This window comes from Oncorhynchus nerka, linkage group LG7 (assembly GCF_034236695.1).
Source record: "Oncorhynchus nerka isolate Pitt River linkage group LG7, Oner_Uvic_2.0, whole genome shotgun sequence".
Taxonomy (NCBI): Eukaryota; Metazoa; Chordata; class Actinopteri; order Salmoniformes; family Salmonidae; genus Oncorhynchus; species Oncorhynchus nerka.
This window is the reverse complement of record NC_088402.1, coordinates 24,162,444-24,190,125: the sequence shown is the minus strand read 5'-3', so window position 1 is coordinate 24,190,125 and position 27,682 is coordinate 24,162,444. Positions and strand designations below refer to the sequence as shown.

Genomic DNA, 27,682 nt, shown 5'->3' with positions numbered 1-27,682 from the left:
TGACCTTGTGTGATATAATGATGCTCCTCCTATTGTTTCAGTGACCCCCAAAAATAAGATACATCTCTAAACCACACCATAATGTCACGTGTTAAGTGCAACTATCTCAAGGTGATACTTTAAGGACAAAGGGAAGGAGTGGCTCTTCATATGGGTAGATCTTTCTTTAGAGAGTGTCCCAGTGTTCCAACGTGTCAGAAGTGCTGCCACCACGGAGCCATGGAAATCATCACTGTTCTCCTCCTCCTGAGCTTCTGCGGCCCTTTCTCAGGTAAACTGCTATTCATATCTATGAAATGTTTTATTTCCAATCCATGGTGATGCTGATTTCTGCCATATGGAGTAGTCTACTATTCTGATCTTTTCATGTTGGAGCTCTTGCATTGGTTTATATCATGTTACTTAGTTCTATAAGTTGTAGGTCATTTCATATGAATTCATATCTTATAATGTGACTACTACAACAAATACACTTATTTAGGGCTTAGATGGAGAGCCAATTCCATTTTCTAGCTTTTTCAAATAATGTTTTACGTTTCATTCTGATATTTCTCATACTGAAACCAAGTTGACAGACCAACTGCACAGCATTCCATTGGACTGCAATGTTTATGTTATAGCTGAAACAAAAACTACCTGGAATACTTTCCATTCATGTTTTTGTCATTTGCCACACCAGTTTTTAGAAATTTGGAGAAAGATTATGTTGTTCATATTTAAAATAGATGCTCTGAAGTGCTATGTGTGCAGCTCCACCACAACCAATGATGCATGTAACCAGTCATCCCAAACCTGCCAGGCACCCCTTGATACCTGCATGACCACTGTGGACACATTTGGTGAGAGTACTTGGAAACCTAAGTGACACCAATCACAGTAGCCTAATAGGAGTAGAAATGCATTGATCCCATGGAGAGGGGAATTGATAGGTGAATTAATACATGACAAAGTGAAGCTTATTTATTTGTATGGTAGTCTATTCCAGACAAAATAACCATACCTGGTGAACAGATTTGAGAATTTAGAAGTGTGTGTATATACTACAAACCCCCGAGGTACCTTATTGCTATTATGAACTGGTTACCAACGTAATTAGTGCAGTAAAAATAAATGTGGTATACGTCAGCCAATCAGCATTCAGGGCTCAAATGACCCAGTTTAAAATAGTAAAGATGCATTATTTCCCTTTTCCATCCACAGGCAAAATAAAGGCCATAGGGAAGTATTGCGCCAGTGCAAGGACCTGCCAAGGAGCAGCGTCAGGGGCCTCAGTGGATGCGAATGGCAATGGGAACCAAGTCACCTGCTGCTCCAGTAACCTTTGTAACATCAACGGAGCGACTGGTGTTGGGCTAAGCACACTACTGACTCTGGCTGTGTGTTTTAGCCATGCTGTGCTCAGCATTCTCTGGCTGCTCTGAGAATTAATGGATGACCTCATAGCATGGGGGAATTCAGGCATAGCCTGCCTCCAGCACAATAGGCAACAATTTCACTTAATATTTAGAGTATATTTTATTTACCAAACTAATACAGCGCTCATATATATTGTTTGTATTTATATTGAATTAATGTGACAATGTGGTGCGGTAATAAAAGGTATGTATTTTATTTTTATGGCTTTGGCTGTGATGTTTTGTATTTTGTTAAATAACTGTGGTAAATAGTTTGGCCCTATATGAAGAGAATAAACAAAGATGAATCTTTGGTAAAACATTTTTTTTTAAGTTAACTGGTTTTATGTTTGCTCTACAACTGGTGTACATTTGCATTGACTCCTCCCATAGAAGTGACGTTTATCAACATATAAACATATGTCCCGCCCTTTTTCATTCCCTTTCCGCTAAAGTCTAAGTAGTAAGTCAACGTGCCTAAGGTGCTTGGTTCTTCTTTTGAAGCTAAGGCCCTGAATCCGGCGACTAGCACAACCAAAATTAGGCATCCGACGCCCAAACTATAAAATATACATAGAAAGATGGCATCTGTATCTGAACTCGCTTGTATTTACTCTGCCCTCATCCTCCACGATGATGAAGTCACGGTCACAGTAAGTCCTGCTTTCATTACCAAAATGGCGCCTTCGATGGCCTCTGTATCTAACCAGGCAGATTTGGAAGACTGGTTCTTGTCGTTAGTGCCGAGGTAATGTCTACGTGAATACGAAGTGAGAGTACGCTAGTTATATAATTGCCGGTAACTGTCCAAAATGATCGCTTACTAGCCGGCAATGTCAGTAGTTGGCTAACATGCTATCAGTTAACGTTAGCTAACGTTAGTTAGCCAGTGCCGCAGCCACCATGAGTCTTCTATTCTAGCCAACAATGTGCTGTTGCTTGAGGCATTGCTACTCTAGCCTGCAAACTAGCTAACCCCGGTGCCTTAGTAAGATCTGTTTATGGCAAATTGCTAGCTAACCAACGTTGACTATTCGGCACATTTATTTGCCCATATCTTCTTGGCGCTAACTTGAGCATGTTAACGCTGGTAAACAGTCACGTGAATTCGATGAAGGCAGCCACCAATGGCTGTGGTTTCTTTCCAGTCGCCAGCTTGTTTACTAACCTGACAACGGCTAAACAACACCAGTCTGATGGTAGTTTTAGCCTCATGGTTGTAGGCGTCTGGGATGTATAATCTAATATTTATCCATGTGTTTGCAGGAAGACAAACTGATGGCTCTCATCAAGGCTGCCAATGTGACGATTGAGCCTTTCTGGCCCAGTCTGTTCTCCAAGGTGAGTGAAGCCCTTTTCTCCATCACCTTACACATATACAACAGGGTTATGCATTTGTTATTGGGGAAGCTCTGTGGAGCTTCCAATTTATTCCTTCAGTGTCATCCACACATTCCTTCATATCTATGGTGTAAGACCTTCCGTCTCTACTAGTTTACTGTGGTGTGTGTGAGCGCTGCTTTTAAAGAAATCAGTGGCGATGCCTCTTAGTTGCTTTCTGTAAATGATTATACTCGGATATGTGGTAGTCATTTTGTGTACAGGCTACACTGTCTGACCCTATCCTGCTTCCTCTGTGTTACAGGCCCTGGCCAGCGTAGACATTGGCAGCCTGATCTGCAACGTGGGTGCAGGTGGTGGAGCTGCACCTGCCGCTGGAGGCGCTGCACCTGCTGCAGACGCACCAGGTAACGAAGGCCTTGTTTGGACAGGAATAGTGTTATTAGAGCAGTTGGTTGCGTAATTATTTCGTGATAGAAACCTGGAGGTTTTTATTCAAGGCATGAATATATTCAGAGGTCGACCGATTAATTCGGGCCGTTTTCTAGTTTTCATAACAATCGGTAATCTGCATTTTTGGATGCCAATTATGGCCGATTACGTTGCACTCCACGAGGAGAATGCGTGGCAGGCTGACAAGGTAAGTTGCTAGCAAGCATTAAACTTGTAAAAAAAAAACAATCGATCTTAACATAATCACTAGTTAACTACACATGGTTGAGTTTATCTAGCTTGTCTTGCGTTGCATATAATCAATGCGGTGCCTGTTTATCATCGAATCACAGCCTATGTCGCCAAACGGGTGATGATTTAACAAGGGCATTTGCAAAAACAGCACTGTCGTTGCGCCAAGGTGTACCTAACCATAAACATCAATGCATTTCTTAAAATCAATACACAAGTATATATTTTTTTTAATCTGCATTTTTAGTTAATATTGCCTGCTAACATGAATTTATTTTAACTAGGGAAATTGTCACTTCTCTTGCGTTCAGTGTAAGCGGAGTCAGGGTATATGCAACAGTTTGGGCTGCCTGGCTCATTGCGAACTGTGAAGACCATTTCTTCCTAACAAAGACCATAATTAATTTTACATAATTATAAAATTGAAGGTTGTGCAATGTAACAGTAATATTTAGACTTAAAAATGTCACCTGTTGGATAAAATACAGAACGGTTCCGTATTTCACTGAAAGAATAAAGGTTTTGTTTCCAAAATGATAGTTTCCGGATTTCAAATCAAATTTATTGATATAGCCCTTCGTACATCAGCTGATATCTCAAAGTGCTGTACAGAAACCCAGCCTAAAACCCCAAACAGCAAGCAATGCAGGTGTAGAAGACCGTATTAATGACCTAAGGCTCGTATTTCTGATATTATGATTTGATAGAGCAGTCTGACTGAGCGGTGGTAGGCAGCAGCAGGCTCGTAAGCATTGTCAAACAGCGCTTTCCTGCATTTGCCAGCAGCTCTTCGCTGTGCTTCAAGCATTGCGCTGTTTGACTTCAATCCTATCGACTCCCGAGATTAAGCTGGCAATACTATAGGGCATATAAGAACATCCAATAGTCAAAGGTATATGAAATACAAACGGTATAGAGAGAAATAGTCCTATAATTCCTATAATAACTACAGCCTAAAACTTCTTAACTGGGAATATTGAAGACTCGTGTTTAAAGGAACCACCAGCTTTCATATGTTCTCAGCAAGGAACTTAAATGTTAGCTTTTTTACATGGCACATATTGCACTTTTACTTCTCCAACACTGCATCATTTAAACCAAATTGAACATGTTTCATTTACGTGTTCATTCAGTGTTGTAATTGTCATTATTATATATTGTCTAGACTAGAGGTTGACCGATTATGATTTTTCAGCGCTGATGCTGATTATTGGAGGACCATAATCAGTCAACCTCTAGTCTAGACAACTATAAGCTACATTGATAACTCGTGCTTGGCTGCCAAATGTGTAGATGTCCCCATATTTAAATTGAGTGCGATCGTAATCTTTATTTTAGTGATCCACTTTCAATGTACCTCATGAAAATTCCCCCAATCCTGCTGTGAGCTGCTGAACAGCGCACTGCACTGGAGATGCATTATGGATGAGAAAGTGAACTTGCCATTTCCAAAAAGTTCAGCGCCGGTGGAGAATTGGGTATGCACTTTTAGAGCCCAAGTCTCATTAAATAGGCCTAGGCACATTACTTTTTTGAATATTTAATTAAACTGATGTATTTGGTGATTAACTTCAATTAATTAACAATGTATAGCTTTGTTGATACATATAGGCCATTCGTATGAAATATATGCAGCATTTATTTTCTTGCTCAAACTGCATGCAAGCACCTGTCAAACAGCGCTTACTACTATCAGTTCTTTATTCTGTTACGCCCACGGCGAATGTCTCTGGTGCTTGCAAGCACCGGCTAGGCCGGTGATAGTAGCCTGATTTCCACTACAGCAGTGGCTTTCCCTTTTTTTACCCAGTTTTATTCACCAGTGGGTTTATTTCACCTAAATCAGACAGTGGTAATTTGTCAATTTAATTCCTGTTTTAACTTGGAGGATCTTTCATGGTACGTGTACTGATGCCATACCTTGTTTTCCTGCATTACAGCCAAGGAGGAGGAGAAGAAAGAGGAGAAGAAGGAAGAGTCAGAGGAGGGTTCCGATGACGACATGGGCTTCGGTCTTTTCGACTAAACCAGTTTTTGTAACAAATAAAATCTTAGAAACTGAACTGGCAATATGTGGTTTCCTTTGAGCATCTTGGGTATAAGAAGTGTGCATTATGGGATCACCTGTAAACAATATAATCTAATGGGAGGAATAGTTTACCCTTTGAAATCAATTCCCATTATATTTCACAGCACACAAGGAAAACATACTTCTGAAGACAAAGAACGATACATTTTATTAGTTTAAGGAACTGTACAGGTTATTCTTCCTGAGAATAAGTTATACCCAAAACAAGCAGTTTGAGATTGTACACATGATAGGGACATTAAGGTCTAACAGTCTGGAGAGGCAGAATCTGTAAACCAGGGTCATTCATTAGGCTCCAAACAAAAAATTGAACAAGTAGGGACTACCTGAAGTTGTCCATTAAGTGACACTTATTTTCCATTGCAAAATGTTTTGCTACAGTGTGCCCTAATGAAAATGACCCAGGCAATGGGGTTGAAACCAAAGAAGCAGAAAGATTTAACTTAGGGCTCTATTCAATCCGTATCGTGGAAGTTCAGCATTACTGGGGCGGCGGGTAGCAAGTCGCTCTGGATAAGAGCGTCAGCTAAATCTGAAAATACATTTCTATTGTGCAATCTAACGCTTTATTGATCCAGATTGAATAGAGCACCTGGTTTAAATATACAAAAAAGTTTGATAAGGGAATGGCTAGCAATGGGACAGGTTTTCCTTTTAACTGTATAACTGCCAAACTTGGATGATTCAAATCATTTGGCACGTGATAGTTCATCTTCACTGTGGAACTTAAATGCGCCTCCCATTATAACATTTAAATCCCAGAAATGCTGAAAAATATATTTATTTGTATATTTACTATTAGTTAACTTAAAAAGTGGCATGTGACATGTTTGGTAAAACAAAATGTATTTTTTGTATATTTTATTATTCGCTGTGTCGAGAGGTGCCTGAGTCTAAGAGAATGAAAAAATGAGCTTCCAAAATACATCATTCTAGTGGAGAGTGTTGGGATGAGCATTATATGCTGTGATACTGTAGGATAGGGAAGGTAAGTGTTTTAACATTGATCTCTCAGAAACACAATGTTAATCATTACCATTTATAGCTTGTAGTTCTTCAATGGATCAGATGTTCCAGTTAGAATATAATCTATTTCCTCATCTGTGATAATTAGAATTATTAACCACCTGGAAGAAGACATCTGACGTGAGCTGAACTTCACCTCTGGATAAAAAACAACAATCTGCACAAACGAGACGCAGCCAGATCTAATAAAACAAGAGTTTGTATGTAACTGATCTCCAACCATCCAGGGATCCTGGAGTGCAGCGACAGACAAAACACAAGTCTATAAAAAGTTTTTAGGAAGGGTACGATCAGGTCGAGTGTCCACTTCGGTCTCTGTCCTGTAGTATCAGGAGCTCTGATCGAGGTGTGAGCTGAGCAGTCTTGACTTGTGACATTGTGCAGTCTATGGGAGCTGAAACCAACCAGCTCTATTTCCACAGCAGACTCTCTTCCATGCCCAGGGAGCTAGGAGCCGGAGGGGGCTAGTGTGACCCCCGGGACTGGGCATGGATCATCTTGAGCCGGGCCTGGTCGATGACGTCCAGCAGGTTCTTTGCATCCACAGCCAGGGCATGTGCAGCAGTCAGCATTTGTTTCTTGTAGTCCTGCTGCAGGCTGGTGAGGACATACTGCTGGGCCAGCTTCATCTTGTTGATCAGCTCGGCCAGGTCAGAGTTCAAAAGCTTCTGGGCCATCTCAATCTGCAGAGGAAGAGACAGACAGGAGTTAAATAATAGACAACTGTCTTTTACATAACTTATTTTGTCCTCAGACACAATAGGACAACAGTCTTGAGTATTAACAGACAGGCAATATGTTTATTTGTAATGAAGAGTTGTTAATCACCTCTCTGTGTGTGCTTGCTGGTAACACTGGTATGGTCTCGTCCACTGTGGCCAATAGGGTTCTCAAAGCTAGTCCCACCTCCTGTGGAAAAAAAGAACCAGGATATCATTAATATAAATCAAAGCTGCAACGGCTGAGAAATCAGTCCCTCGACAAGAGAAATAATACCATTCCCTCTTGAGGAATGATCACCAACATATGACAATGATTCAACAATAAACTTATCATTCATGTCCTCTCTAGCTCAGTTTGAAGAGCATGGTGCTTACAACAGCAGGATGGTAGGTTTGATTCCCAGGACCACCAACATGTAACAAATGTACTAAGTCACTTTGAATGATCGTGTCTGCTAAATGGCTTATATTACTATAGCCTTACCTTGACCATTGGGACGTACTCCTCTGGAGGGGCTGGCTGGATCTTACTGGACATCTCTATAACAGCCTTGACCAGGCCTGTCACGTTCTCATACACCTTGTCGTTGGAGCGGTCCAAGTTGGCCGTGGGGGGAGGGCTGATCTCCTGAGGCTGGATCTACACACCACAGAGAAGGGAAGTGAATCTTTCTCCTTCAAATAATTTGAGTGATTCTACAGTGAATCTATTATGATAAAATGTGTGATTATGCTGATCTAATGGGACCCAATTGAGTGTCAGTGTTCTAGAGAAAATAAGCTAGGTGATTTTGTCTGACTTGATTTTTGATGAGTGCATGAACAGAAGTGTTCCAGCTGCCCTACCCACTGGAACCACAAGGTGGTGTAAAGCTAAAATGGTTTGGTTTCTGTAACCACTAGCAGCCAGCAATTTATAGATCAATCAAGTAGTTTACAAAGTGAACACTAGATGGAAGTATTTGCCAGAATTACTGTAACTCGATTCACAATATGAGAGCATACAATCTCTGAACATGGTTGTGAATGACCTATGATGAATTGGACAACCCAAAACAGAGATCTAGACAAACACACACTCACACACGCCACAGTCCAGAGAGGCAGATGGTGGTGTACTATAATCTACTAAACTACAGTTAGTAATGGTAACTATGACTACACAGCCCAACATGCATCACACCATACCACAGGGAAGAGAGTCATCAATGGAGGCCTAAATATATTTATTATTTCTCCCGCTAATTCATTTGACATTAGTACTGTGACTGACAAACAAGCCAATAGTCATTTGGTCATTACTGAAATGACTGCCACTGAATACTAGAATGATTTGCTTTGTTTATGGCTTTCTTTGCCAAGCCTCACTGGTTTTAGAACATGGGCCTGGATGAAGTGGCCTCATCCGGAGTAGTCGCCTCTAGACACTGATCTAAGACCAGTTTGTGTTGCCCCCTCTAATGGTTACGGTTAGGATTCAGGGAGAGTAAAGTGATCTTAAGGCCAATGCCACTATGCTGAGAAGATTTGATGACTCCTGTACAGTGGTAGAGAATGTGTTATCAGAGCGCTCCCTAGTGGTCAGACAGTGACTGACAAACACAGAGCTCTTACCCTCCAGGGCTAAAGGGCAACAACAGTAGGTTGGTGCAGAGGCAAAACAAGGGAGAGAGAGGGGGATGCAGGGAAAACAGAAGAGAGAAAGGATTAACACTGCAGAACAGAAGGCAAGAGGCAACGCATGCAATGCATCAACACAATACAAGCAGATAGGGTCGTGTTCATTAGGGCACACTGTTTTAAAACACTTTGCAATGGAAAATTAAAATGGGTTGAGATAGTATCTCCTGTTTCAGTCTGTTTCAAGTGATAAAGGTCTGAGTGCTAGTTGGATGTTGCAGTGAGAAAAAGATCAAAAGGTCTGCACTCTATCGTATTCAGAGTTGCTGTATTGTATTGTTCGTTAGCTTTCGCTGGGCCAACTGAGCAGGGAGTCTAAAACCTTTGATCAAGCATTTGATCCAGGATCATGATCAAAAGACGGTGAGAAGGGAGCTTTGGATTTCACTGGGTTCTGTCTTGTTAGGAAGCACTGTGTTTTCCTTGGGCTTCTCTATACTCCACTGTACTACAAGCCTCTGTTTTTTAAATTTTTAATTTAATTAAATTTTTTAAAATTTATTTTAATTTGACCCCTTTTTTCTCCCCCATTTCGTGGTATCCAATTGTCTTTTTTATTATCTTGTCTCATCACTACAACTCCTGTACGGGCTCGGGAGAGACGAAGGTCATGCGTCCTCCGATACACAACCCAACCAAGCCGCACTGCTTCTTAACACAGAGCGCATCCAACCCGGAAGCCAGCCACACCAATGTGTGGAAACACCGTGCACCTGGCAACCTTGGTTAGCGTGTACTACGCCTCCCGACAGGAGTCGCTGGTGCGACGAGACAAGGATATCCCTACCGGCCAAACCCTCCCTAACCCGGACGACGCTATGCCAATTGTGCGTCGCCCCACGGACCTCCCGGTCGCGGCCGGTTACGGAGCCTGGGCGCGGCCGGTTACGGAGCCTGGGCGCGGCCGGTTACGGAGCCTGGGCGCGGCCGGTTACGGAGCCTGGGCGCGGCCGGTTACGGAGCCTGGTCGTGGCCGGTTACGGAGCCTGGGCGCGGCCGGTTACGGAGCCTGGGCGCGGCCGGTTACGGAGCCTGGTCACGGCCGGTTACAGAGCCTGGGCGTGAACCCAGAGTCTCTGGTGGCACAGCAGTACAGCACCCTTAACCACTGCACCACCCGGGAGGCCCCACAAGCCTGTTTTATTTATTTTCAGAGCTAGAAGAAGAGCAGCCTCGCTAAGGGTCTCCTTTCAAACTGCCTGCTTGGAAAGTTACGAGAGAGAAAAAGCACTCTCTCCATTCCAACAGACTTCATTTCACTGGCTTCTCTCGAAATGGACGGTTGTTGCATTACTAGGATCCAAAATAAAAGCCCAGAAAGTGTGGTTTTACCGTGGGCCTTTTCTGGGCCGGCTTGGCAGTGTCTGTCTGGGTGGGGCTGTGTGGCAGAAAGGTCGCGACTCTGGCGGTGTAGGGGTGGATGGTAGGGTCAGGGTGGGAGGATCTTTATCTAACCACCAACCCCCCCCCATGAGAATGATAGCTTGCCAGGAAAAAAACTGCCTTTTATGTTTTGGGACAGTCATTGTATATTTTAGATTCCCATGGACAAGAATGGTGCATTTGGAAAGTATTCAGACCCCTTGACTTAATAAGGCTGTAACATAACAAAATGTGGGAAAAGTCAAGGGGTCTGAATACTTTCCGAATGCACTGTACATGTAAGTGTATGTGTGTGTTCCAAGTGCAGATAAGTGTATGTGTGTGAGTCTTGTGTAAGTGTGTGTATCCACTGGTGTCTTTCGTGTGTATTTCTATATCTATCCATGTGTCTAAGTACCATCTCTGTCAGAGAGATGGGCTTAGGGTTGTGCTAGCCTTGCTCTGTGCTGTCTGAGACTTGGGAGGGGGAGAGACGGAGAGAGAGGGCTTCAGAGCTGTGCTGATCTAGGAGCCCCGTTCTGTTCTGCCGACTAGGAGCAGCTTTACCCGCCTGGGCTCCTGGTGAACCAGGGGAAATACTGACATGTTTTCAGAGCTTTTCCATTCAGATCCCATTCTACTCTGAATCTGGCTATAGGTTCAAGTTCTCACAGCTCTTGAATAAACTGAGAGGACGTATTTTATGTAAGAACTTATAAAAGGAAGTGGTGATGGCCAGGTGAGAAAGAGAAAGCATGCTTGAAACAGCTGCAGCAACTCATAGCAGTCAATAGCACATGCATTGTCTCAATATTGAAGTAATGGTCTCTTTCTCATACAACGTCATGGTGGTGGTTCAGACTCAGACTTTTCCCTGACCATGTGACCTAACCAGGAGAAACTCTAGGCCCTGCAACTCCTAGGTATGAGTCATGTCCCAGATCTATTGTGCCATCTTGCCAATTCCTAGACAGCCTCCTATGGGAGTTGGCAAGATGGCACAAACAAATCTAGCACCAGGCTAAACCAAGCTATGTTTTGTGTAACAGTGACCCTTGAGTAAGACATTAAGACAGTGTTGTCTTGTTGCTGTAACAGTGACCCTGGAATAAGACATTAAGACAGTGTTGTCTTGTTGATGTATTGCTATGATGGTGACCCTGGAATAATACATTAAGACAGTGTTGTCTTGTTGATGTATTGCTATGATGGTGACCCTGGAATAAGACATTAAGACAGTGTTGTCTTGTTGCTGTAACGGTGACCCTGGAATAAGACATTAAGACAGTGTTGTCTTGTTGATGTGTTGCTATGATGGTGACCCTGGAATAAGACATTAAGACAGTGTTGTCTTGTTGCTGTAACGGTGACCCTGGAATAAGACATTAAGACAGTGTTGTCTTGTTGCTGTAACAGTGACCCTGGAATAAGACATTAAGACAGTGTTGTCTTGTTGCTGTAACGGTGACCCTGGAATAAGACATTAAGACAGTGTTGTCTTGTTGATGTGTTGCTATGATGGTGACCCTGGAATAAGACATTAAGACAGTGTTGTCTTGTTGCTGTAACGGTGACCCTGGAATAAGACATTAAGACAGTGTTGTCTTGTTGCTGTAACGGTGACCCTGGAATAAGACATTAAGACAGTGTTGTCTTGTTGCTGTAAGTGTTCACCCTGGAATAAGACATTAAGACAGTGTTGTCTTGTTGCTGTAACGGTGACCCTGGAATAAGACATTAAGACAGTGTTGTCTTGTTGATGTGTTGCTATGATGGTGATCCTGGAATAAGACATTAAGACAGTGTTGTCTTGTTGATGTGTTGCTATGATGGTGACCCTGGAATAAGACATTAAGACAGTGTTGTCTTGTTGCTGTAACGGTGACCCTGGAATAAGACATTAAGACAGTGTTGTCTTGTTGCTGTAACGGTGACCCTGGAATAAGACATTAAGACAGTGTTGTCTTGTTGCTGTAACAGTGACCCTGGAATAAGACATTAAGACAGTGTTGTCTTGTTGATGTGTTGCTATGATGGTGACCCTGGAATAAGACATTAAGACAGTGTTGTGTTGGTGATGTGTTGCTATGATGGTGACCCTGGAATAAGACATTAAGACAGTGTTGTCTTGTTGATGTGTTGCTATGATGGTGACCCTGGAATAAGACATTAAGACAGTGTTGTCTTGGTGATGTGTTGCTATGATGGTGACCCTGGAGTAAGACATTAAGACAGTGTTGTCTTGGTGGTGTGAGTGTTGCTGTACCTTGACCCCCTCGTTGTAGCTGTCTACAGGGTTGAGGCTGGCCAGACTGCCCAGGTGGCTGGGGGCTCCAGGACGAGGAGGCTTCTTAGGAGGGGCCACATGCTCTGAGAGGAAAGTGAGAGGGAAGATAGTTAATATTTTTGTATGTATGTGAGTGAGTGAGTATATGTGTGAGAGAGTATATGTGAGAGAGAGTGAGAGAGTATATGTGAGAGAGAGTGAGAGAGTATATGTGTGAGAGGGAGAGTATATGTGTGAGAGAGAAAGACTGTGAGACAGAGGAGTGTCACTTTTAGTACACATGTTGACATTCCAGCCTGTGGAGTGACAGATTGTGCTGATGATCGTCCTACCTGGTTTCCCCAGTCCCACTGGTTGGTATATGTGTTGGTTTCCCGTCTGAGGGGAAATAGAAACACAAACAAGTGATTAGAAAGGCACATTGGCACTTTTCTGGCTGGCTGAATGTGCTTTTCCAACAGCACTCAGGATTAGGGCTTCCCATGGCCCAGTCTGTGTGTTATTGTGGGTACTCTGTGGGTAGCAGCATTACATATCTCAAACCTTCCGAGGCACACAGCCAAGTACAGCCATGTTTCACCCAGCTACATTTCTCCAGCTCCTCCCCGAAACCCTCTTCTTCTCTCGCTCTATTTAAAAAAACTCTGGTGTTTTCTTCTCCTCCTCGCATTCCAATGCTTCCTCTTCTTAGAGAAGAGTCCCAGTCAGCCCAGTAGACTTCTGTAATTACTGTGTAAATGGGTCTGGTTGGTTTGTGGGGCTCTACAGCTGACGCCTGTTTTTAAAGATTATCCAGCAGCAGAGCGAGAGTGTGGATGGCATGAGAAACGCCTGGCTGTAGCCACAGTTTAGTTCCCAACCTCCCTAGTCCCAATACACTTCAGCCTAGGGGGACTGGGATAGTTCAGATAAAGCACTGTGTCCCACAAGCCACAACATACAGTGCACTACTAAGGTCTACGCTATAAAATTCAGATAAAATCTATTTCCTATTATAATTCAAATGGAGAAATGTAATAAATACATTGGTTTATTGAAAAACAATATTTCCTGTGTGTTTGTGTGTGCGACAGTGTGTGTGACAGGGTGCGTCCTGGTCCATCCCTCTAGGGGTATGAACTCAAGCAAGAGGTGGGCCAAGGGAAACTCACCGGCCCCTGGAGACTGCAGTCCTCCCGGTCAATGCTGCCCCGCGAGTTCCTGGATTCTGGCTTCTGACGAGAACACAGAACAGAGGGTCAGAGAACTAGCTAGCTACAGCTGACCACCTTTTAGAACCACAACCTCAAAGATTTAAACAACTAGATTTATCAGTGAAACCATCGTTACAGTAGTCTTGAAATAGAATACTAGCGTTTCTGTTTCTTACAATATAACAAGATGCAATTACTGCTGAATTCTCTGTCATGTTTTGTTCCATGAGAGAATAGAACTCACAATTCCGTAAGAAACTGATCTGCTGTTATCTTGCTGTGCTTGCACTCATTCTTCTTTGACTACCTCAAAGATCGGTGCCTGCTACCAACGAACAAAACCAAATCAACCAATCATCCATCCAGTTACAAGCTAAACAAGATGTTTGCCACCCTGACAGACCACACAGATACCCAGAAACACAAACACTGTAGTCCAGTGACAAAACTATTTGCATAGAAGAAATCCTCAACGTTTCAGCAGCATCTTGTCTAAACAACCTTATAGGCAGCCAAGTACCAGTAGTAAAAAATATCCACACAGAAAGCCACCAAGATGACCACCACCCCTTCCCAGCCATGATCTGTACCGGTTTTCCAAAGCAGTACTTGAAAAGGTGCATCCTCTGAGCGCGGTGCCTGTGGAAGTGTGGCTGTGCGGAGAGCGGTGGTCCCATCGGCAGAGTGAGACAAGAAACAACCAGAGTTTTCTGTTGTTGCTGCTGGGGGAGGAAGGCTTAAACGTGCCTGACAGATTCATGCAGAGACTGATCCCACAGCAGACTCTTCTTGCTCTGTGGCTCACACTGACTCCTCTCTCTCCCTCCCATCTCCCTCTCTCTCTCTCTCTCTCCTCTCTCTCTCTCTCTCTCTCTCTCCCCTTCCTCCCTCCCTTCCTCTCCCTCTCTCTCTCCCTCAGTCTCTGTCTCTCTCTCTCTCCCCTTCCTCCCTCTCTCTCTCCTCCCTCCCTCCCTCTCTTCCCCCTCTTCATACATACAGATAGACAGTGTAGCCTTTTAACTTTCACGAAGGAAATACTAAGGAAGACTCTCAGTGCCGTTCGTTTGCCAGATCTGCCAAAATGATCTTTATGACTGAGAAACAGCATGAACCCACCACTGTCTGAGCTTTCCACCCATCTTCCACAATATCTGTCTGGCCAGGGCTGTGGAGAAACAGATGCAGACCGCCAGATTTTCCACAGGAAAGCCTTCTGAGAGGGATCATCAAAGGGTGTGGAGGGACTGTCTCTCATCACTGTGGCTGGCTGCTCAAATACCATTACCGTTACCCTTTAAAACTATTTCAAGTCCTCTGCAATTGTCTTGTTAGATGTGACAACAACACAAACATTTCCAATGGCCACAAATTTGATCCTTTATCAACATATGTTTTCTACGACTGGCTTTTTTTATTTTTATGTATTTCTCAAACAATGTAGACATGGATCATATGATTGAAGAGTAAAAATATATTACATATGAAGTAAGCAGCAGGTAGGGCAGCAATGCTGTCATCTTTAACCAGCACATAGTTCCTCTAGTCAGTCTAGCTCTACACACACAGAGAGAGAGAGAGAGAGAGAGAGAGAGAGAGAGAGAGAGAGAGAGAGAGAGAGAGAGAGAGGGGAGGGGAGAGGGAGAGGGAGAGAGGGGAGAGGGAGAGAGAGTGTTCTAGAATGCTGCTGGCTGATCCATGCATTTCCCTCAGGAGGTGAGTCTGTGGTCACAGGTATGTCTTCCTGCCTTATTTCACTGAATGAAAATAACAATGATCTGAATCTCCTCAGATCGTAGAACCATAAATTAACTGACTCAGAAGGGGGATGAGGGGCTGAAGGTTGAAATGGTAAAACACCAGCCAGTGTGACACTGTAATCAAATCCAGATGTTTACTCCACTAAACAGTCAAATCAAATCAAACTTTATTTGTCATATATGCGCCGAATACAACAAGTGTAGACTTTGGCGTGAAATGCTTACTTACAAGCCCTTAATCAACAGTGCAGTTCAAGAAGAGGAAGTCAGTGGCAGACTGAATAAAGATATGATGCTTTTGGGGCAGACTGACTGGATAACAGTTTAATGAATTGATAACTAGAGCAATGACTTAACAGTCATTTAGTCTTGACATTATATCTTAGGTAGAGCGAGTATGTATCCTGGTCACAAGGATCAAGTGATGGAAAATGGTGGTAGAATGATGTAGAGAGCATATGCTTGCTATTTAGGAGTTAGTGAGGTTTAGAGGATGAAAGGTGCTGTTTCTAATGTAAAAACTCTACCAAACAAACAAAGGTGCAGTTGACAGTATATTCGCTGGTTTCTTAACATGATAGTGACAGACAGAAGATGGTACTGGTTGAAGAAGGGTCTGTTACCAGGAAGCTACCTTCCAGCTCCAACCATTGTCTGTCTCTCTCTCTCCCTCCTTCCTTCACTCTCTCCCCCTCCTCCTCTCCCTCAGTCTCTCTCTCCCCCTCCCTTGCTCCTGCTCTCCCTCTCTCCTTCTCTCTCTCAGGATGGTGTGTGTGTGAGAGTAGTGGGTGAATAATGGTCTGTTACCAGGAAGCACTCCTCCTGCTCTCCCTCTCTCCCTTCTCTCTCTCAGGATGGTGTGTGTGTGAGAGTAGTGGGTGAATAATGGTCTGTTACCAGGAAGCACTCCTCCTGCTCTCCCTCTCTCCCTTCTCTCTCTCAGGATGGTGTGTGTGTGAGAGTAGTGGGTGAATAATGGTCTGTTACCAGGAAGCACTCCTCCTGCTCCAACCAGCGCTGGTCCTCCTCCATCTGCTGCTGCTGCATCATCAGCCTCTCCTCCATCAGGTGGGGGGGCAGCACCTGGCCCAAACCACGCAAGTCCAACACACCTCCATCCTGAGAGAGAGGAGGGAGGGAGGGAGGGGGAGAGGGAGGGAGGGGGAGAGAGAGAGAAGGGAGGGAGGGAGGGAGAGAGAGAGAGAGGATATTGCATTAGTATTTAGCCTCGTCTGTGATTGCTACAGATGTACCCAAGCTCAGACAATTGCTAATGAAATTCAGAGATTACATTATACAACTGGCAGAAGCACATAGTAAAAAGAGTCTACATGTATATTTATGTGGAGCTCTCTCTCTCACCTCCATGTTGGGGGACCACATGGGGACATCCCCTGGCCGGTGGTGGTTCCAGGTCTCATGGGGGTCCAGGACACCGGCCTGAGGAGGGTACCCGCCACTGGGCATAGCGGGCATGCCGTGGGGGCCAGGGTACCCAACCTGGATATGGTAGGACAGACAACAGGTGAAAAGCCCATTTTGTTTGGAGAGAGGAGTGTGATACCAAAGCCTTGTCTGTGAGGCAAGGCTGTTCATCATATAGCATTGGGCCCCAGTTAGCCTTTCAGGGTACAGGGAAACACTTCGCTGGCAGTATAATGCAATAAATCATTATATTGACCCCCAGACATAAAGACCTCTGGGACTAAAATAATGAGCCTGAATGTGACATGTCACCATTAGCACTGGCTGATAAACATCTTAATAATAACTGACTTGATCATAAAGATAAATATATAAACTGGTACTCAAAACGCCTTTTAAGGCAATACAGAGTGGAGAGAATGAGTTGACCTTGAAGCCATAACAACAGAATTTGAGAGAGTTGATTTTTCCGCAGATGGAATCTGCCTTAAGTCAACAATGCCAGCAGTTTGAAAAAGCGCTACAGGAAATGCCTGCTGTCAGCTATGTTTTATGGGCAGCTGAAGTGCTGCAAAATAACTTAGTTTGGGAAGATATTATTGCATTCAGAAAGGGGGAAGCCGGGCACATCTCCATCAATTCACTTTTGGCTTCAAGCACCCTTTCCCCCAAAAGCATAGAGTTGAGCACTTTCTCTGTCTTTACACATCAATCCACTGGCAAGTAAGAAACAAACCACAGTTACGAAACCAGTATTGCCAGTACCTGATTATCAATACAAATGGGATGGTTCAGAGACCTAATGATAATGGTATTACCATAGAAATACAATGAATAAAATAGACTTGGAAACTAGGCGTCCCCATTCTAATTCTATGGGTAATACACAGTAACTGTGGTAAAAGTGTTTAGTACAGTAGTATAGTATAGTAGTACAGTAGTCTAGAGCAGTAGTACAATACAGTACCTGGTAATGGTTGAGCTGCCCAGCGTGCTGAGGGCTGGGGTAGAATCCTTCACTAGACCGAGGGCTGGGGTAACCAGGTCTGCTAGGCTGCACAGGGAGGGGGACAGAGATCACACAGAACACATTGGACATTTAGACCTCCTGCAGTGTGTGATCCCCATCTATCAGACATGGAGCACTAGTTCTTCAAATGAGAGTAATTTAGTCTATATGTGCCTAAAGATATCTAAGGTAAACATCTCAGAAATGTCAAATTATACCCCTAATGGCAGGGGTAGGGTTAGAGAGGTCTCTTACTTTAGGGGAGGTAGGGTTAGAGAGGTCTCTTACTTTAGGGGGGTAGGGTTAGAGAGGTCTCTTACTTTAGGGGAGGTAGGGTTAGAGAGGCCTCTTACTTTAGGGGAGGTAGGGTTAGAGAGGTCTCTTACTTTAGGGGGTAGGGTTAGAGAGGTATCTTACTTTAGGGGGATAAGGGTTAGAGAGATCTCTTACTTTGGGGGTTCGGGTTAGAGAGATCTCTTACTTTAGGAGGGGGGTAGGGTTAGAGGGTCTCTTACTTTAGGGGGATAAGGGTTAGAGAAGTCTCTTACTTTAGGGGGGTAGGGTTAGAGAGGTCTCTTACTTTAGGGGAGGTAAGGGTTGGAGAGGTCTCTTACTTTAGGGAGGTAAGGGTTAGAGAGGTCTCTTACTTGGGGGGTTAGGGTTAGAGAGATCTCTTACTTTAGGGGAGGTAAGGGTTAGAGAGGTCTCTTACTTTATGGTGGGGTAGGGTTGGACCCTTACCTCCCTAAAAGAGACCTCTCCAACCCTACCCCCCCTAAAGTAAGAGACTTCTCTAACCCTTATCCCCCTAAAGTAAGAGACTTCTCTAACCCTTATCCCCCTAAAGTAAGAGACCTCTCCAACCCCCCCTAAAGTAAGAGATCTCTCTAACCCGACCCCCAAAGTAAGAGATCTCTCTAACCCTTATCCCCCTAAAGTAAGAGACCTCTCTAACCCTACCCCCTAAAGTAAGAGACCTCTCTAACCCTTACCTCCCTAAAGTAAGAGGCCTCTCTAACCCTACCTCCCTAAAGTAAGAGGCCTCTTACTTTAGGGGAGGTAAGGGTTAGAGAGGTCTCTTACTTTAGGGGGGTAGGGTTAGAGAGGTCTCTTAGGATAAGGGTTAGAGATCTCTTACTTTGGGGGGTCGGGTTAGAGATCTCTTACTTTAGGGGGTTGGAGATCTCTTACTTTGGGGGGATAAGGGTTAGAGAGATCTCTTACTTTAGGGGGTAGGGTTGGAGAGGTCTCTTACTTTAGGGAGGTAAGGGTTAGAGAGCTCTCTTACTTGGGGGGTTAGGGTTAGAGATCTCTTACTTTAGGGAGGTAAGGGTTAGAGAGGTCTCTTACTTTATGGTGGGGTAAGGGTTAGAGAGGTCTCTTACTTTAGGGAGAGTAAGGGTTAGAGGTCTCTTACTTTAGGGAGGTAGGGTTAGAGAGGCCTCTTACTTTAGGGGAGGTAAGGGTTAGAGAGGTCTCTTACTGGGGGGGGTTAGGGTTAGAGAGATCTCTTACTTTAGGGGAGGTAAGGGTTAGAGAGGTCTCTTACTTTATGGTGGGGTAAGGGTTAGAGAGGTCTCTTACTTGGGGGGTTCGGGTTAGAGAGATCTCTTACTTTAGGGGGTTAGAGAGGTCTCTTACTTTAGGGGGATAAGGGTTAGAGAAGTCTCTTACTCTAGGGGGGTAAGGGTTAGAGAAGTCTCTTACTTTAGGGGGTAAGGGTTAGAGAAGTCTCTTACTTGGGGGGTTAGGGTTAGAGAGATCTCTTACTTTAGGGAGGTAAGGGTTAGAGAGGTCTCTTACTTTAGGGAGGTAGGGTTAGAGAGTCTCTTACTTTAGGGGGGTAAGGGTTAGAGAGTCTCTTACTTTAGGGGAGGTAGGGTTAGAGAGGCCTCTTACTTTAGGGGAGGTAAGGGTTAGAGAGGTCTCTTACTTGGGGGGTTAGGGTTAGAGAGATCTCTTACTTTAGGGAGGTAAGGGTTAGAGAGGTCTCTTACTTTATGGTGGGGTAAGGGTTAGAGAGGTCTCTTACTTTTGGGGGGTTCGGGTTAGAGAGATCTCTTACTTTAGGGGGGTACGGTTAGAGAGGTCTCTTACTTTAGGGGGATAAGGGTTAGAGAAGTCTCTTACTTTAGGGGGTAAGGGTTAGAGAAGTCTCTTACTTTAGGGGGTAAGGGTTAGAGATCTCTTACTTTAGGGGGGTTAGGGTTAGAGAGGTCTCTAACTTTAGGGGGTAGGGTTAGAGAGGTCTCTTACTTTAGGGAGGTTAGGGTTAGAGAGGTCTCTTACTTTAGGGAGGTTAGGGTTAGAGAGGTCTCTTACTTTAGGGGGTAGGGTTAGGGAGGGTTCTTACTTTAGTGGGAGTTAGGGTTAGAGAGGTCTCTTACTTTAGGGGGTGTTAGGATTAGAGAGGTCTCTTACTTTAGGGAGGTAAGGGTTAGAGGTCTCTTACTTTAGGGGGATAAGGGTTAGAGAAGTCTCTTACTTTAGGGGGTAGGGTTAGAGAGGTCTCTTACTTTAGGGAGGTAAGGGTTGGAGAGGTCTCTTACTTTAGGGGAGGTAAGGGTTAGAGAGGTCTCTTACTTGGGGGTTAGGGTTAGAGATCTCTTACTTTAGGGGAGGTAAGGGTTAGAGAGGTCTCTTACTTTAGGGGGTAGGGTTAGACCCTTCTTACTCCCCTAAAGGAGAGACCTCTCCACCCTACCCCTAAAGTAGAGACTCTGTCCCCCTAAAGTAAGAGACTTCTCTAACCCTTCCCCTAAAGGGAGACCTCTCAACCCCCTAAAGTAAGAGATCTCTCTAACTGAGGTAAGAGATCTCTCTAACCCATATCCCCCTAAAGTAAGAGACCTCTATTCCCTACCCCCCTAAGTAAGAGACCTCTCTAACCCTTACCTCCTCTAAAGTAGGTTCTTACCTCCCCCAAAGGAGGCCTCTTACTTTAGGGGAGTAAGGGTTAGAGAGGTCTCTTACTTTAGGGGGTAGGGTTAGAGAGGTCTCTTACTTTAGGGGGATAAGGGTTAGAGAGATCTCTTTACTTTGGGGGTCGGGTTAGAGAGATCTCTTACTTTAGGGGGGGGTTGAGAGGTCTCTTACTTTAGGGGATAAGGGTTAGAGAAGTCTCTTACTTTAGGGGGTAGGGTTGGAGAGGTCTCTTACTTTAGGGGGAGGTAAGGGTTAGAGAGCCTCTTACTTGGGGGGTTAGGGTTAGAGAGATCTCTTACTTTAGGGAGGTAAGGGTTAGAGAGGTCTCTTACTTTATGGTGGGGTAAGGGTTAGAGAGGTCTCTTACTTTAGGGGGAGGTAAGGGTTAGAGGTCTCTTACTTTAGGGGAGGTAGGGTTAGAGAGGCCTCTTACTTTAGGGGAGGTAAGGGTTAGAGAGGTCTCTTACTGGGGAAAGGGTTAGAGAGATCTCTTACTTTAGGGGAGGTAAGGGTTAGAGAGGTCTCTTACTTTATGGTGGGGTAAGGGTTAGAGAGGTCTCTTACTTGGGGGTTAGGGTTAGAGAGAGATCTCTTACTTTAGGGGGGTTAGAGAGGTCTCTTACTTTAGGGGGATAAGGGTTAGAGAGTCTCTTACTCTAAGGGTTAGAGAAGTCTCTTACTTTAGGGGGTAGGGTTAGGTTCTTACTTGGGGGGTTAGGGTTAGAGAGATCTCTTACTTTAGGGAGGTAAGGGTTAGAGAGGTCTCTTACTTTAGGGAGGTAGGGTTAGAGAGGTCTCTTACTTTAGGGGGTAAGGGTTAGAGAGGTCTCTTACTTTAGGGAGGTAGGGTTAGAGAGGCCTCTTACTTTAGGGAGGTAAGGGTTAGAGAGGTCTCTTACTTGGGGGGGGGTTAGAGAGATCTCTTACTTTAGGGAGGTAAGGGTTAGAGAGGTCTCTTACTTTTGGGGGTTCGGGTTAGAGAGATCTCTTACTTTAGGGGGGTATTAGAGAGGTCTCTTACTTTAGGGGGATAAGGGTTAGAGAAGTCTCTTACTTTAGGGGGTAAGGGTTAGGAAGTCTCTTACTTTAGGGGGTAAGGGTTAGAGAGATCTCTTACTTTAGGGGGTTAGGGTTAGAGAGGTCTCTAACTTTAGGGGGTAGGGTTAGAGAGGTCTCTTACTTTAGGGGAGGTTAGGGTTAGAGAGGTCTCTTACTTTAGGGAGGTTAGGGTTAGAGAGGTCTCTTACTTTAGGGGGGTAGGGTTAGGGAGGGTTCTTACTTTAGTGGGAGTTAGGGTTAGAGAGGTCTCTTACTTTAGGGGGTGTTAGGATTAGAGAGGTCTCTTACTTTAGGGAGGTAAGGGTTAGAGAGGTCTCTTACTTTAGGGGGGTTAGGATTAAAGAGGTCTCTTACTTTAGGGAGGTAGGGTTAGGAGGTCTTACTTTAGGGGTGTTAGGATTAGAGATGTCTCTTACTTTAGGGAGGTAAGGGTTAGAGGGTCTCTTACATTAGGGGGGTAGGGTTGGGGAGGTCTCTTACTTTAGGGGGCGGGTTAGGGAGGGTTCTTACTTTAGGGAGGTTAAGGTTAGAGAGGTCTCTTACTTTGGGGGGGCGGGTTAGGGTGGGTTCTTACTTTAGGGGAGCTTAGGGTTAGAGAGTTCTCTTACTTTAGGGAGGTTAGGGTTAGAGAGGTCTCTTACTTTGGGGGGGGTTAGGGTGGGTTCTTACTTTAGGGAGCTTAGGGTTAGAGGGGAGGTAGGGTTAGAGAGGTCTCTTACTTTAGGGAGGTAAGGGTTAGAGAGATCTCTTACTTTAGGGGGGTTAGGGTTAGAGAGGTCTCTAACTTTAGGGGGGTAGGGTTAGAGAGGTCTCTTACTTTAGGGGAGGTTAGGGTTAGAGAGGTCTCTTACTTTAGGGGAGGTTAGGGTTAGAGAGGTCTCTTACTTTAGGGGGGTAGGGTTAGGGAGGGTTCTTACTTCAGTGGGAGTTAGGGTTAGAGAGGTCTCTTACTTTAGGGGGGTGTTAGGATTAGAGAGGTCTCTTACTTTAGGGGAGGTAAGGGTTAGAGAGGTCTCTTACTTTAGGGGGGTGTTAGGATTAAAGAGGTCTCTTACTTTAGGGGAGCTTAGGGTTAGAGAGGTCTCTTACTTTAGGGGGTAGGGTTAGGGAGGGTTCTTACTTTAGGGGAGGTAGGGTTAGAGAGTCTCTTAGGGGGTTAGGGTTGGGGAGGTCTCTTACTTTAGGGGCGGGTTAGGAGGGTTCTTACTTTAGGGGTAGGGTTAGGGAGGGTTCTTACTTTAGGGAGGTAGGGTTAGAGAGGCCTCTTACTTTAGGGAGTTTAGAGAGGTCTCTTACTGGGGGGGGTTAGGGTTAGAGAGATCTCTTACTTTAGGGAGGTAAGGGTTAGAGAGGTCTCTTACTTTATGGTGGGGTAAGGGTTAGAGAGGTCTCTTACTTTGGGGGGTTTGGGTTAGAGAGATCTCTTACTTTAGGGGGCGGGTTAGGGTGGGTTCTTACTTTAGGGAGCTTAGGGTTAGAGAGTTCTCTTACTTTAGGGAGGTTAGGGTTAGAGAGGTCTCTTACTTTGGGGGTTAGGGTGGGTTCTTACTTTAGGGGAGGTAGGGTTAGAGAGGTCTCTTACTTTAGGGGAGGTAAGGGTTAGAGAGATCTCTTACTTTAGGAGGGGTTAGGGGGTTAGAGAGGTCTCTAACTTTAGGGGGTAGGGTTAGAGAGGTCTCTTACTTTAGGGAGGTTAGGGTTAGAGAGGTCTCTTACTTTAGGGAGGTTAGGGTTAGAGAGGTCTCTTACTTTAGGGGGTAGGGTTAGGGAGGGTTCTTACTTTAGTGGGAGTTAGGGTTAGAGGGTCTCTTACTTTAGGGGGTGTTAGGATTAGAGAGGTCTCTTACTTTAGGGAGGTAAGGGTTAGAGAGGTCTCTTACTTTAGGGGGTGTTAGGATTAAAGAGGTCTTTACTTTAGGGGGCTTAGGGTTAGAGAGGTCTCTTACTTTAGGGGGTAGGGTTAGGGAGGGTTCTTACTTTAGGGAGGTAGGGTTAGAGAGGTCTCTTACTTTAGGGGAGGTAAGGGTTAGAGAGGTCTCTTACATTAGGGGGTTAGGGTTGGGAGGTCTCTTACTTTAGGGGGGCGGGTTAGGGAGGTTCTTACTTTAGGGGTAGGGTTAGGAGGGTTCTTACTTTAGGGGAGGTAGGGTTAGAGAGGCCTCTTACTTTAGGGAGGTAAGGGTTAGAGAGTCTCTTACTGGGGGGGGTTAGGGTTAGAGAGATCTCTTACTTTAGGGGAGGTAAGGGTTAGAGAGGTCTCTTACTTTATGGTGGGGTAAGGGTTAGAGAGGTCTCTTACTTTGGGGGTTCGGGTTAGAGAGATCTCTTACTTTAGGGGGGGGTTAGAGAGGTCTCTTACTTTAGGGGGATAAGGGTTAGAGAAGTCTCTTACTTTAGGGGGGTAAGGGTTAGAGAAGTCTCTTACTTGGGGGGTTAGGGTTAGAGAGATCTCTTACTTTAGGGGAGGTAAGGGTTAGAGAGGTCTCTTACTTTAGGGGAGGTAGGGTTAGAGAGGTCTCTTACTTTAGGGGGGTAAGGGTTAGAGAGGTCTCTTACTTTAGGGGAGGTAGGGTTAGAGAGGCCTCTTACTTTAGGGAGGTAAGGTTAGAGAGGTCTCTTACTTGGGGGGTTAGGTTAGAGAGATCTCTTACTTTAGGGGAGGTAAGGGTTAGAGGTCTCTTACTTTATGGTGGGGTAAGGGTTAGAGAGGTCTCTTAATTTGGGGGGTTCGGTTAGAGAGATCTCTTACTTTAGGGGGTACGGTTAGAGAGGTCTCTTACTTTAGGGGATAAGGGTTAGAGAAGTCTCTTACTTTAGGGGGGTAAGGGTTAGAGAAGTCTCTTACTTTAGGGGGGTAAGGGTTAGAGAGGTCTCTAACTTTAGGGGGTAGGGTTAGAGAGGTCTCTTACTTTAGGGGAGGTTAGGGTTAGAGAGGTCTCTTACTTTAGGGGTTAGGTTAGGGTTAGAGGAGGTCTCTTACTTTAGGGGAGTTAGGGTTAGGGAGGTTCTTACTTTAGTGGGAGTTAGGGTTAGAGAGGTCTCTTACTTTAGGGAGGTAAGGGTTAGAGAGGTCTCTTACTTTAGGGGGTGTTAGGATTAAAGAGGTCTCTTACTTTAGGGGAGCTTAGGGTTAGAGAGGTCTCTTACTTTAGGGGGTAGGGTTAGGGAGGGTTCTTACTTTAGGGAGGTAGGGTTAGAGAGGTCTCTTACTTTAGGGGGTTAGGATTAGAGATGTCTCTTACTTTAGGGAGGTAAGGGTTAGAGAGGTCTCTTACATTAGGGGGTAGGGTTGGGGAGGTCTCTTACTTTAGGGGGCGGGTTAGGGAGGGTTCTTACTTTAGGGAGGTTAGGGTTAGAGAGGTCTCTTACTTTGGGGGGGCGGGTTAGGGTGGGTTCTTACTTTAGGGAGCTTAGGGTTAGAGAGTTCTCTTACTTTAGGGAGGTTAGGGTTAGAGAGGTCTCTTACTTTGGGGGCGGGTTAGGGTGGGTTCTTACTTTAGGGAGGTAGGGTTAGAGAGGTCTCTTACTTTAGGGAGGTAGGGTTAGAGAGGTCTCTTACTTTAGTGGGAGTCAGGTTTTAGGGAGGTCTCTTACTTTAGGGGGTGTTAGGATTAGAGAGGTTCTTACTTTAGTGGGAGTCAGGGTTAAGGTGGTCTCTTACTTTAGGGGGTGTTAGGATTAGAGAGGTTCTTACTTTGGTGGAGGTTAGTGTTAGGGAGGTCTCTTACTTTAGGGGGGTTAGGGTTTGGGGTGGGTCTTACTTTAGGGGAGGTTAGGGATAGGGAGACTCTTACTTTAGGGGGGATTAGGGTTGGGGAGGGTTCTTACTTTAGGGGAGGTTAGGGTTAGGGAGGTCTCTTACTTAAGGGGGATTAGGGTTAGGGAAGGTTCTTACTTTAGGGGGGGTAGGGTTGTGGAGTGTTCTTACTTTAGGGGGGGCCTCGTCGGAGCCCCCTGAGTCCCAGGACACAGTGACCTGACGTCTCATCTCCATCCTTAGTCTCTCCTCCTGCTGGGCCTTCTCCTCCTCTAGGATAGTACTGCAGGGAACACACACAACAGCTTAGCACACCTAACATAAATTCATAAAAAAGACTGAACATTTTAACAAAATCATCTCATTTACTGTAGCCTGAAACACAATCATGTTCCTATCACAGACGAGCTGCATTGCAGATGTGATTTCTTTTGTTTGTTAGGCAAACCCAAATCCATCCATCAATCTATTAATGACATCATCCGATCATCCATCATTCGACCCTACATCCAATTTACCTTACAGGAAAACGCTCATCCCCCAGAGTTTATGCTTCCGAGAGCCCATCTTATCACACCAGAACAGATGAACCACCAGCTCCCTGGTCACATCCCCAGCCTGCAGTGGAGGTGTGTGAGAGTCTAGCAGCAGCCTGGTAATTCCTGCACTGTTTTACTAAACTCACTTTATCAGAGACAGCTAGCTCCAGCTCACCCCATCCACCTCCCTTAGCTTCCCCCTCCTTCCTCCCTCTGCCCTGGGCAGCCTGTTGTGGTTGACACTCAGCCAGACAGCTTATCAGCCAGCCTTCACTGGATTGGATTGACTGGGAAGAATGATGCTGCGGAAATATCAGGGTCGTATTCATTAGGGAACAACGTAGCAAAACGTTTCACAACGTAACAAAAACAGTGTTTCTTATTGGACCAGTTCAGGTAGTCTGTCCCTGTTTCACTCAGTTGTCTTCCATTTGGTAAATAATGAATGCGACCCAGGGTTTGGCTAGAGGAGAGGAGATTGTAAGGAAGTGCTGTCCTTAAGACACACTACGAATGCGGTGGTAGTAAAACTTGGTGTACCTTTTACTCTTTGGACCTTAATTGGTCAAAGACAGCAACAGACAAAGTGGATATCCCAGGAGCCTTGACGGGTGCTCACTGGAATTTCTGCTGCCCTGTGTTTCCTTTCTCTCCCGGTGCATTCTGGGTCTAAGGTTGTGTTACTATGGGTTAGACGAGAGATAATGGGCTGTTCACACTCTGTACCCAAGAGCTCAAAATGGAACACGAAGAGTCTCGCTCATGATGGCACACACAGACGCACGTACACAGGAAACCAGCAAGCACACCCACACGTGTCAGACATATCTTCGTACAGTTAAATAAATCCAGTGACAGGGTAACTATCACCCAAACACAGCAAAGACTTTGGATACAGGTAGCCTAGCGGTTTAAGAGTGTTGGGCCAGTAACTGAAAGGCTTCTGGTATCGAATCCCCGAGCCAGCAAGGTGGAAAAATCTGCCGTTCTGCCTTTGAGCAAAGGCACTTTAACCCCAACAACTGCTCCCCGGGCGCTGTGGATTAAGACAGCCCCTTGCACCTCTCTGATCCAGAGGGGTTGGGTTAAATGTGGAAGACAGATTTCGGTTGAATGCATTCTGTTTTGCTACTGACTAGGTATCTCCTATCTCTACAGACAACCAACCACATACCTACTATACACAGTACTCTCCCAAAACATACCCACTGCTCAACATAGGGCTATGGGGACTGTGGGGACTATGGGTCCAATGGGAACTATTATCTAGTAGGGACACGAGTCACAGTTTAGTGAGTCTAAAGTTAACAGGAGAGTGGCTCATATCCATAGGGCTTTATCGACGACACATTTTTATATACTAAGGCAAATAGAGTAGTGTGCTATATAGGGAATAAGGTGAAAGCACCAATTTGTAAGTCGCTCTGGATAAG

General features: G+C 45.0%; 3 protein-coding genes across 18 annotated transcripts in view; 2 read left to right on the top strand and 1 right to left on the bottom strand.

Moving 5' to 3' along the window:
- Positions 1 to 55: 55 nt before the first annotated feature.
- Positions 56 to 1,536, top strand: LOC115131346 (ly6/PLAUR domain-containing protein 2-like). Its single transcript, XM_029663007.2, has 3 exons — positions 56 to 271; positions 726 to 839; positions 1,201 to 1,536. Exons 1-3 carry the CDS (start codon positions 151 to 153, stop codon positions 1,419 to 1,421), a joined length of 456 nt encoding a protein of 151 aa, XP_029518867.1. The 5' UTR covers positions 56 to 150; the 3' UTR covers positions 1,422 to 1,536.
- A 293-nt stretch (positions 1,537 to 1,829) lies between these two features.
- On the top strand, positions 1,830 to 5,482 carry rplp1 (ribosomal protein lateral stalk subunit P1). Its single transcript, XM_029663008.2, has 4 exons — positions 1,830 to 2,047; positions 2,661 to 2,735; positions 3,040 to 3,142; positions 5,360 to 5,482. Exons 1-4 carry the CDS (start codon positions 1,976 to 1,978, stop codon positions 5,443 to 5,445), a joined length of 336 nt encoding a protein of 111 aa, XP_029518868.1. The 5' UTR covers positions 1,830 to 1,975; the 3' UTR covers positions 5,446 to 5,482.
- A 148-nt stretch (positions 5,483 to 5,630) lies between these two features.
- LOC115131343 (focal adhesion kinase 1-like) overlaps positions 5,631 to 27,682 on the bottom strand; it is a 174,403-nt gene continuing 152,351 nt past the window's right edge. For 13 of the 16 annotated variants that reach the window (XM_065020353.1, XM_065020346.1, XM_065020340.1 and 10 more), the window contains 10 exons: positions 25,882 to 25,993; positions 17,928 to 18,014; positions 16,898 to 17,035; positions 16,523 to 16,654; positions 13,737 to 13,799; positions 12,918 to 12,963; positions 12,565 to 12,668; positions 7,741 to 7,896; positions 7,363 to 7,443; positions 5,631 to 7,217 (listed from right to left, as the gene is read on the bottom strand). In XM_065020353.1, coding sequence (XP_064876425.1) covers positions 6,999 to 7,217; positions 7,363 to 7,443; positions 7,741 to 7,896; positions 12,565 to 12,668; positions 12,918 to 12,963; positions 13,737 to 13,799; positions 16,523 to 16,654; positions 16,898 to 17,035; positions 17,928 to 18,014; positions 25,882 to 25,993 — 1,138 coding nt within the window. In that variant the 3' untranslated portion in view covers positions 5,631 to 6,998. Of the gene's footprint in view, positions 7,218 to 7,362; positions 7,444 to 7,740; positions 7,897 to 12,564; positions 12,669 to 12,917; positions 12,964 to 13,736; positions 13,800 to 15,256; positions 15,333 to 16,522; positions 16,655 to 16,897; positions 17,036 to 17,927; positions 18,015 to 25,881; positions 25,994 to 27,682 lie in introns of those variants that run through there. The other 3 variants (XM_065020341.1, XR_010464293.1, XR_010464294.1) reach the window with 3 other exon arrangements.

Coding starts and splice junctions, on each gene's coding strand:
- LOC115131346 (XM_029663007.2), top strand. CDS start 151: ATGGGTAGATCTTTCTTTAGAGAGTGTCCCAGTGTTCCAACGTGTCAG. Junction 272..725: donor CTTCTGCGGCCCTTTCTCAG/GTAAACTGCTAT, acceptor TATTTAAAATAG/ATGCTCTGAAGTGCTATGTG. Junction 840..1,200: donor GACCACTGTGGACACATTTG/GTGAGAGTACTT, acceptor TTCCATCCACAG/GCAAAATAAAGGCCATAGGG.
- rplp1 (XM_029663008.2), top strand. CDS start 1,976: ATGGCATCTGTATCTGAACTCGCTTGTATTTACTCTGCCCTCATCCTC. Junction 2,048..2,660: donor ATGATGAAGTCACGGTCACA/GTAAGTCCTGCT, acceptor ATGTGTTTGCAG/GAAGACAAACTGATGGCTCT. Junction 2,736..3,039: donor GGCCCAGTCTGTTCTCCAAG/GTGAGTGAAGCC, acceptor TCTGTGTTACAG/GCCCTGGCCAGCGTAGACAT.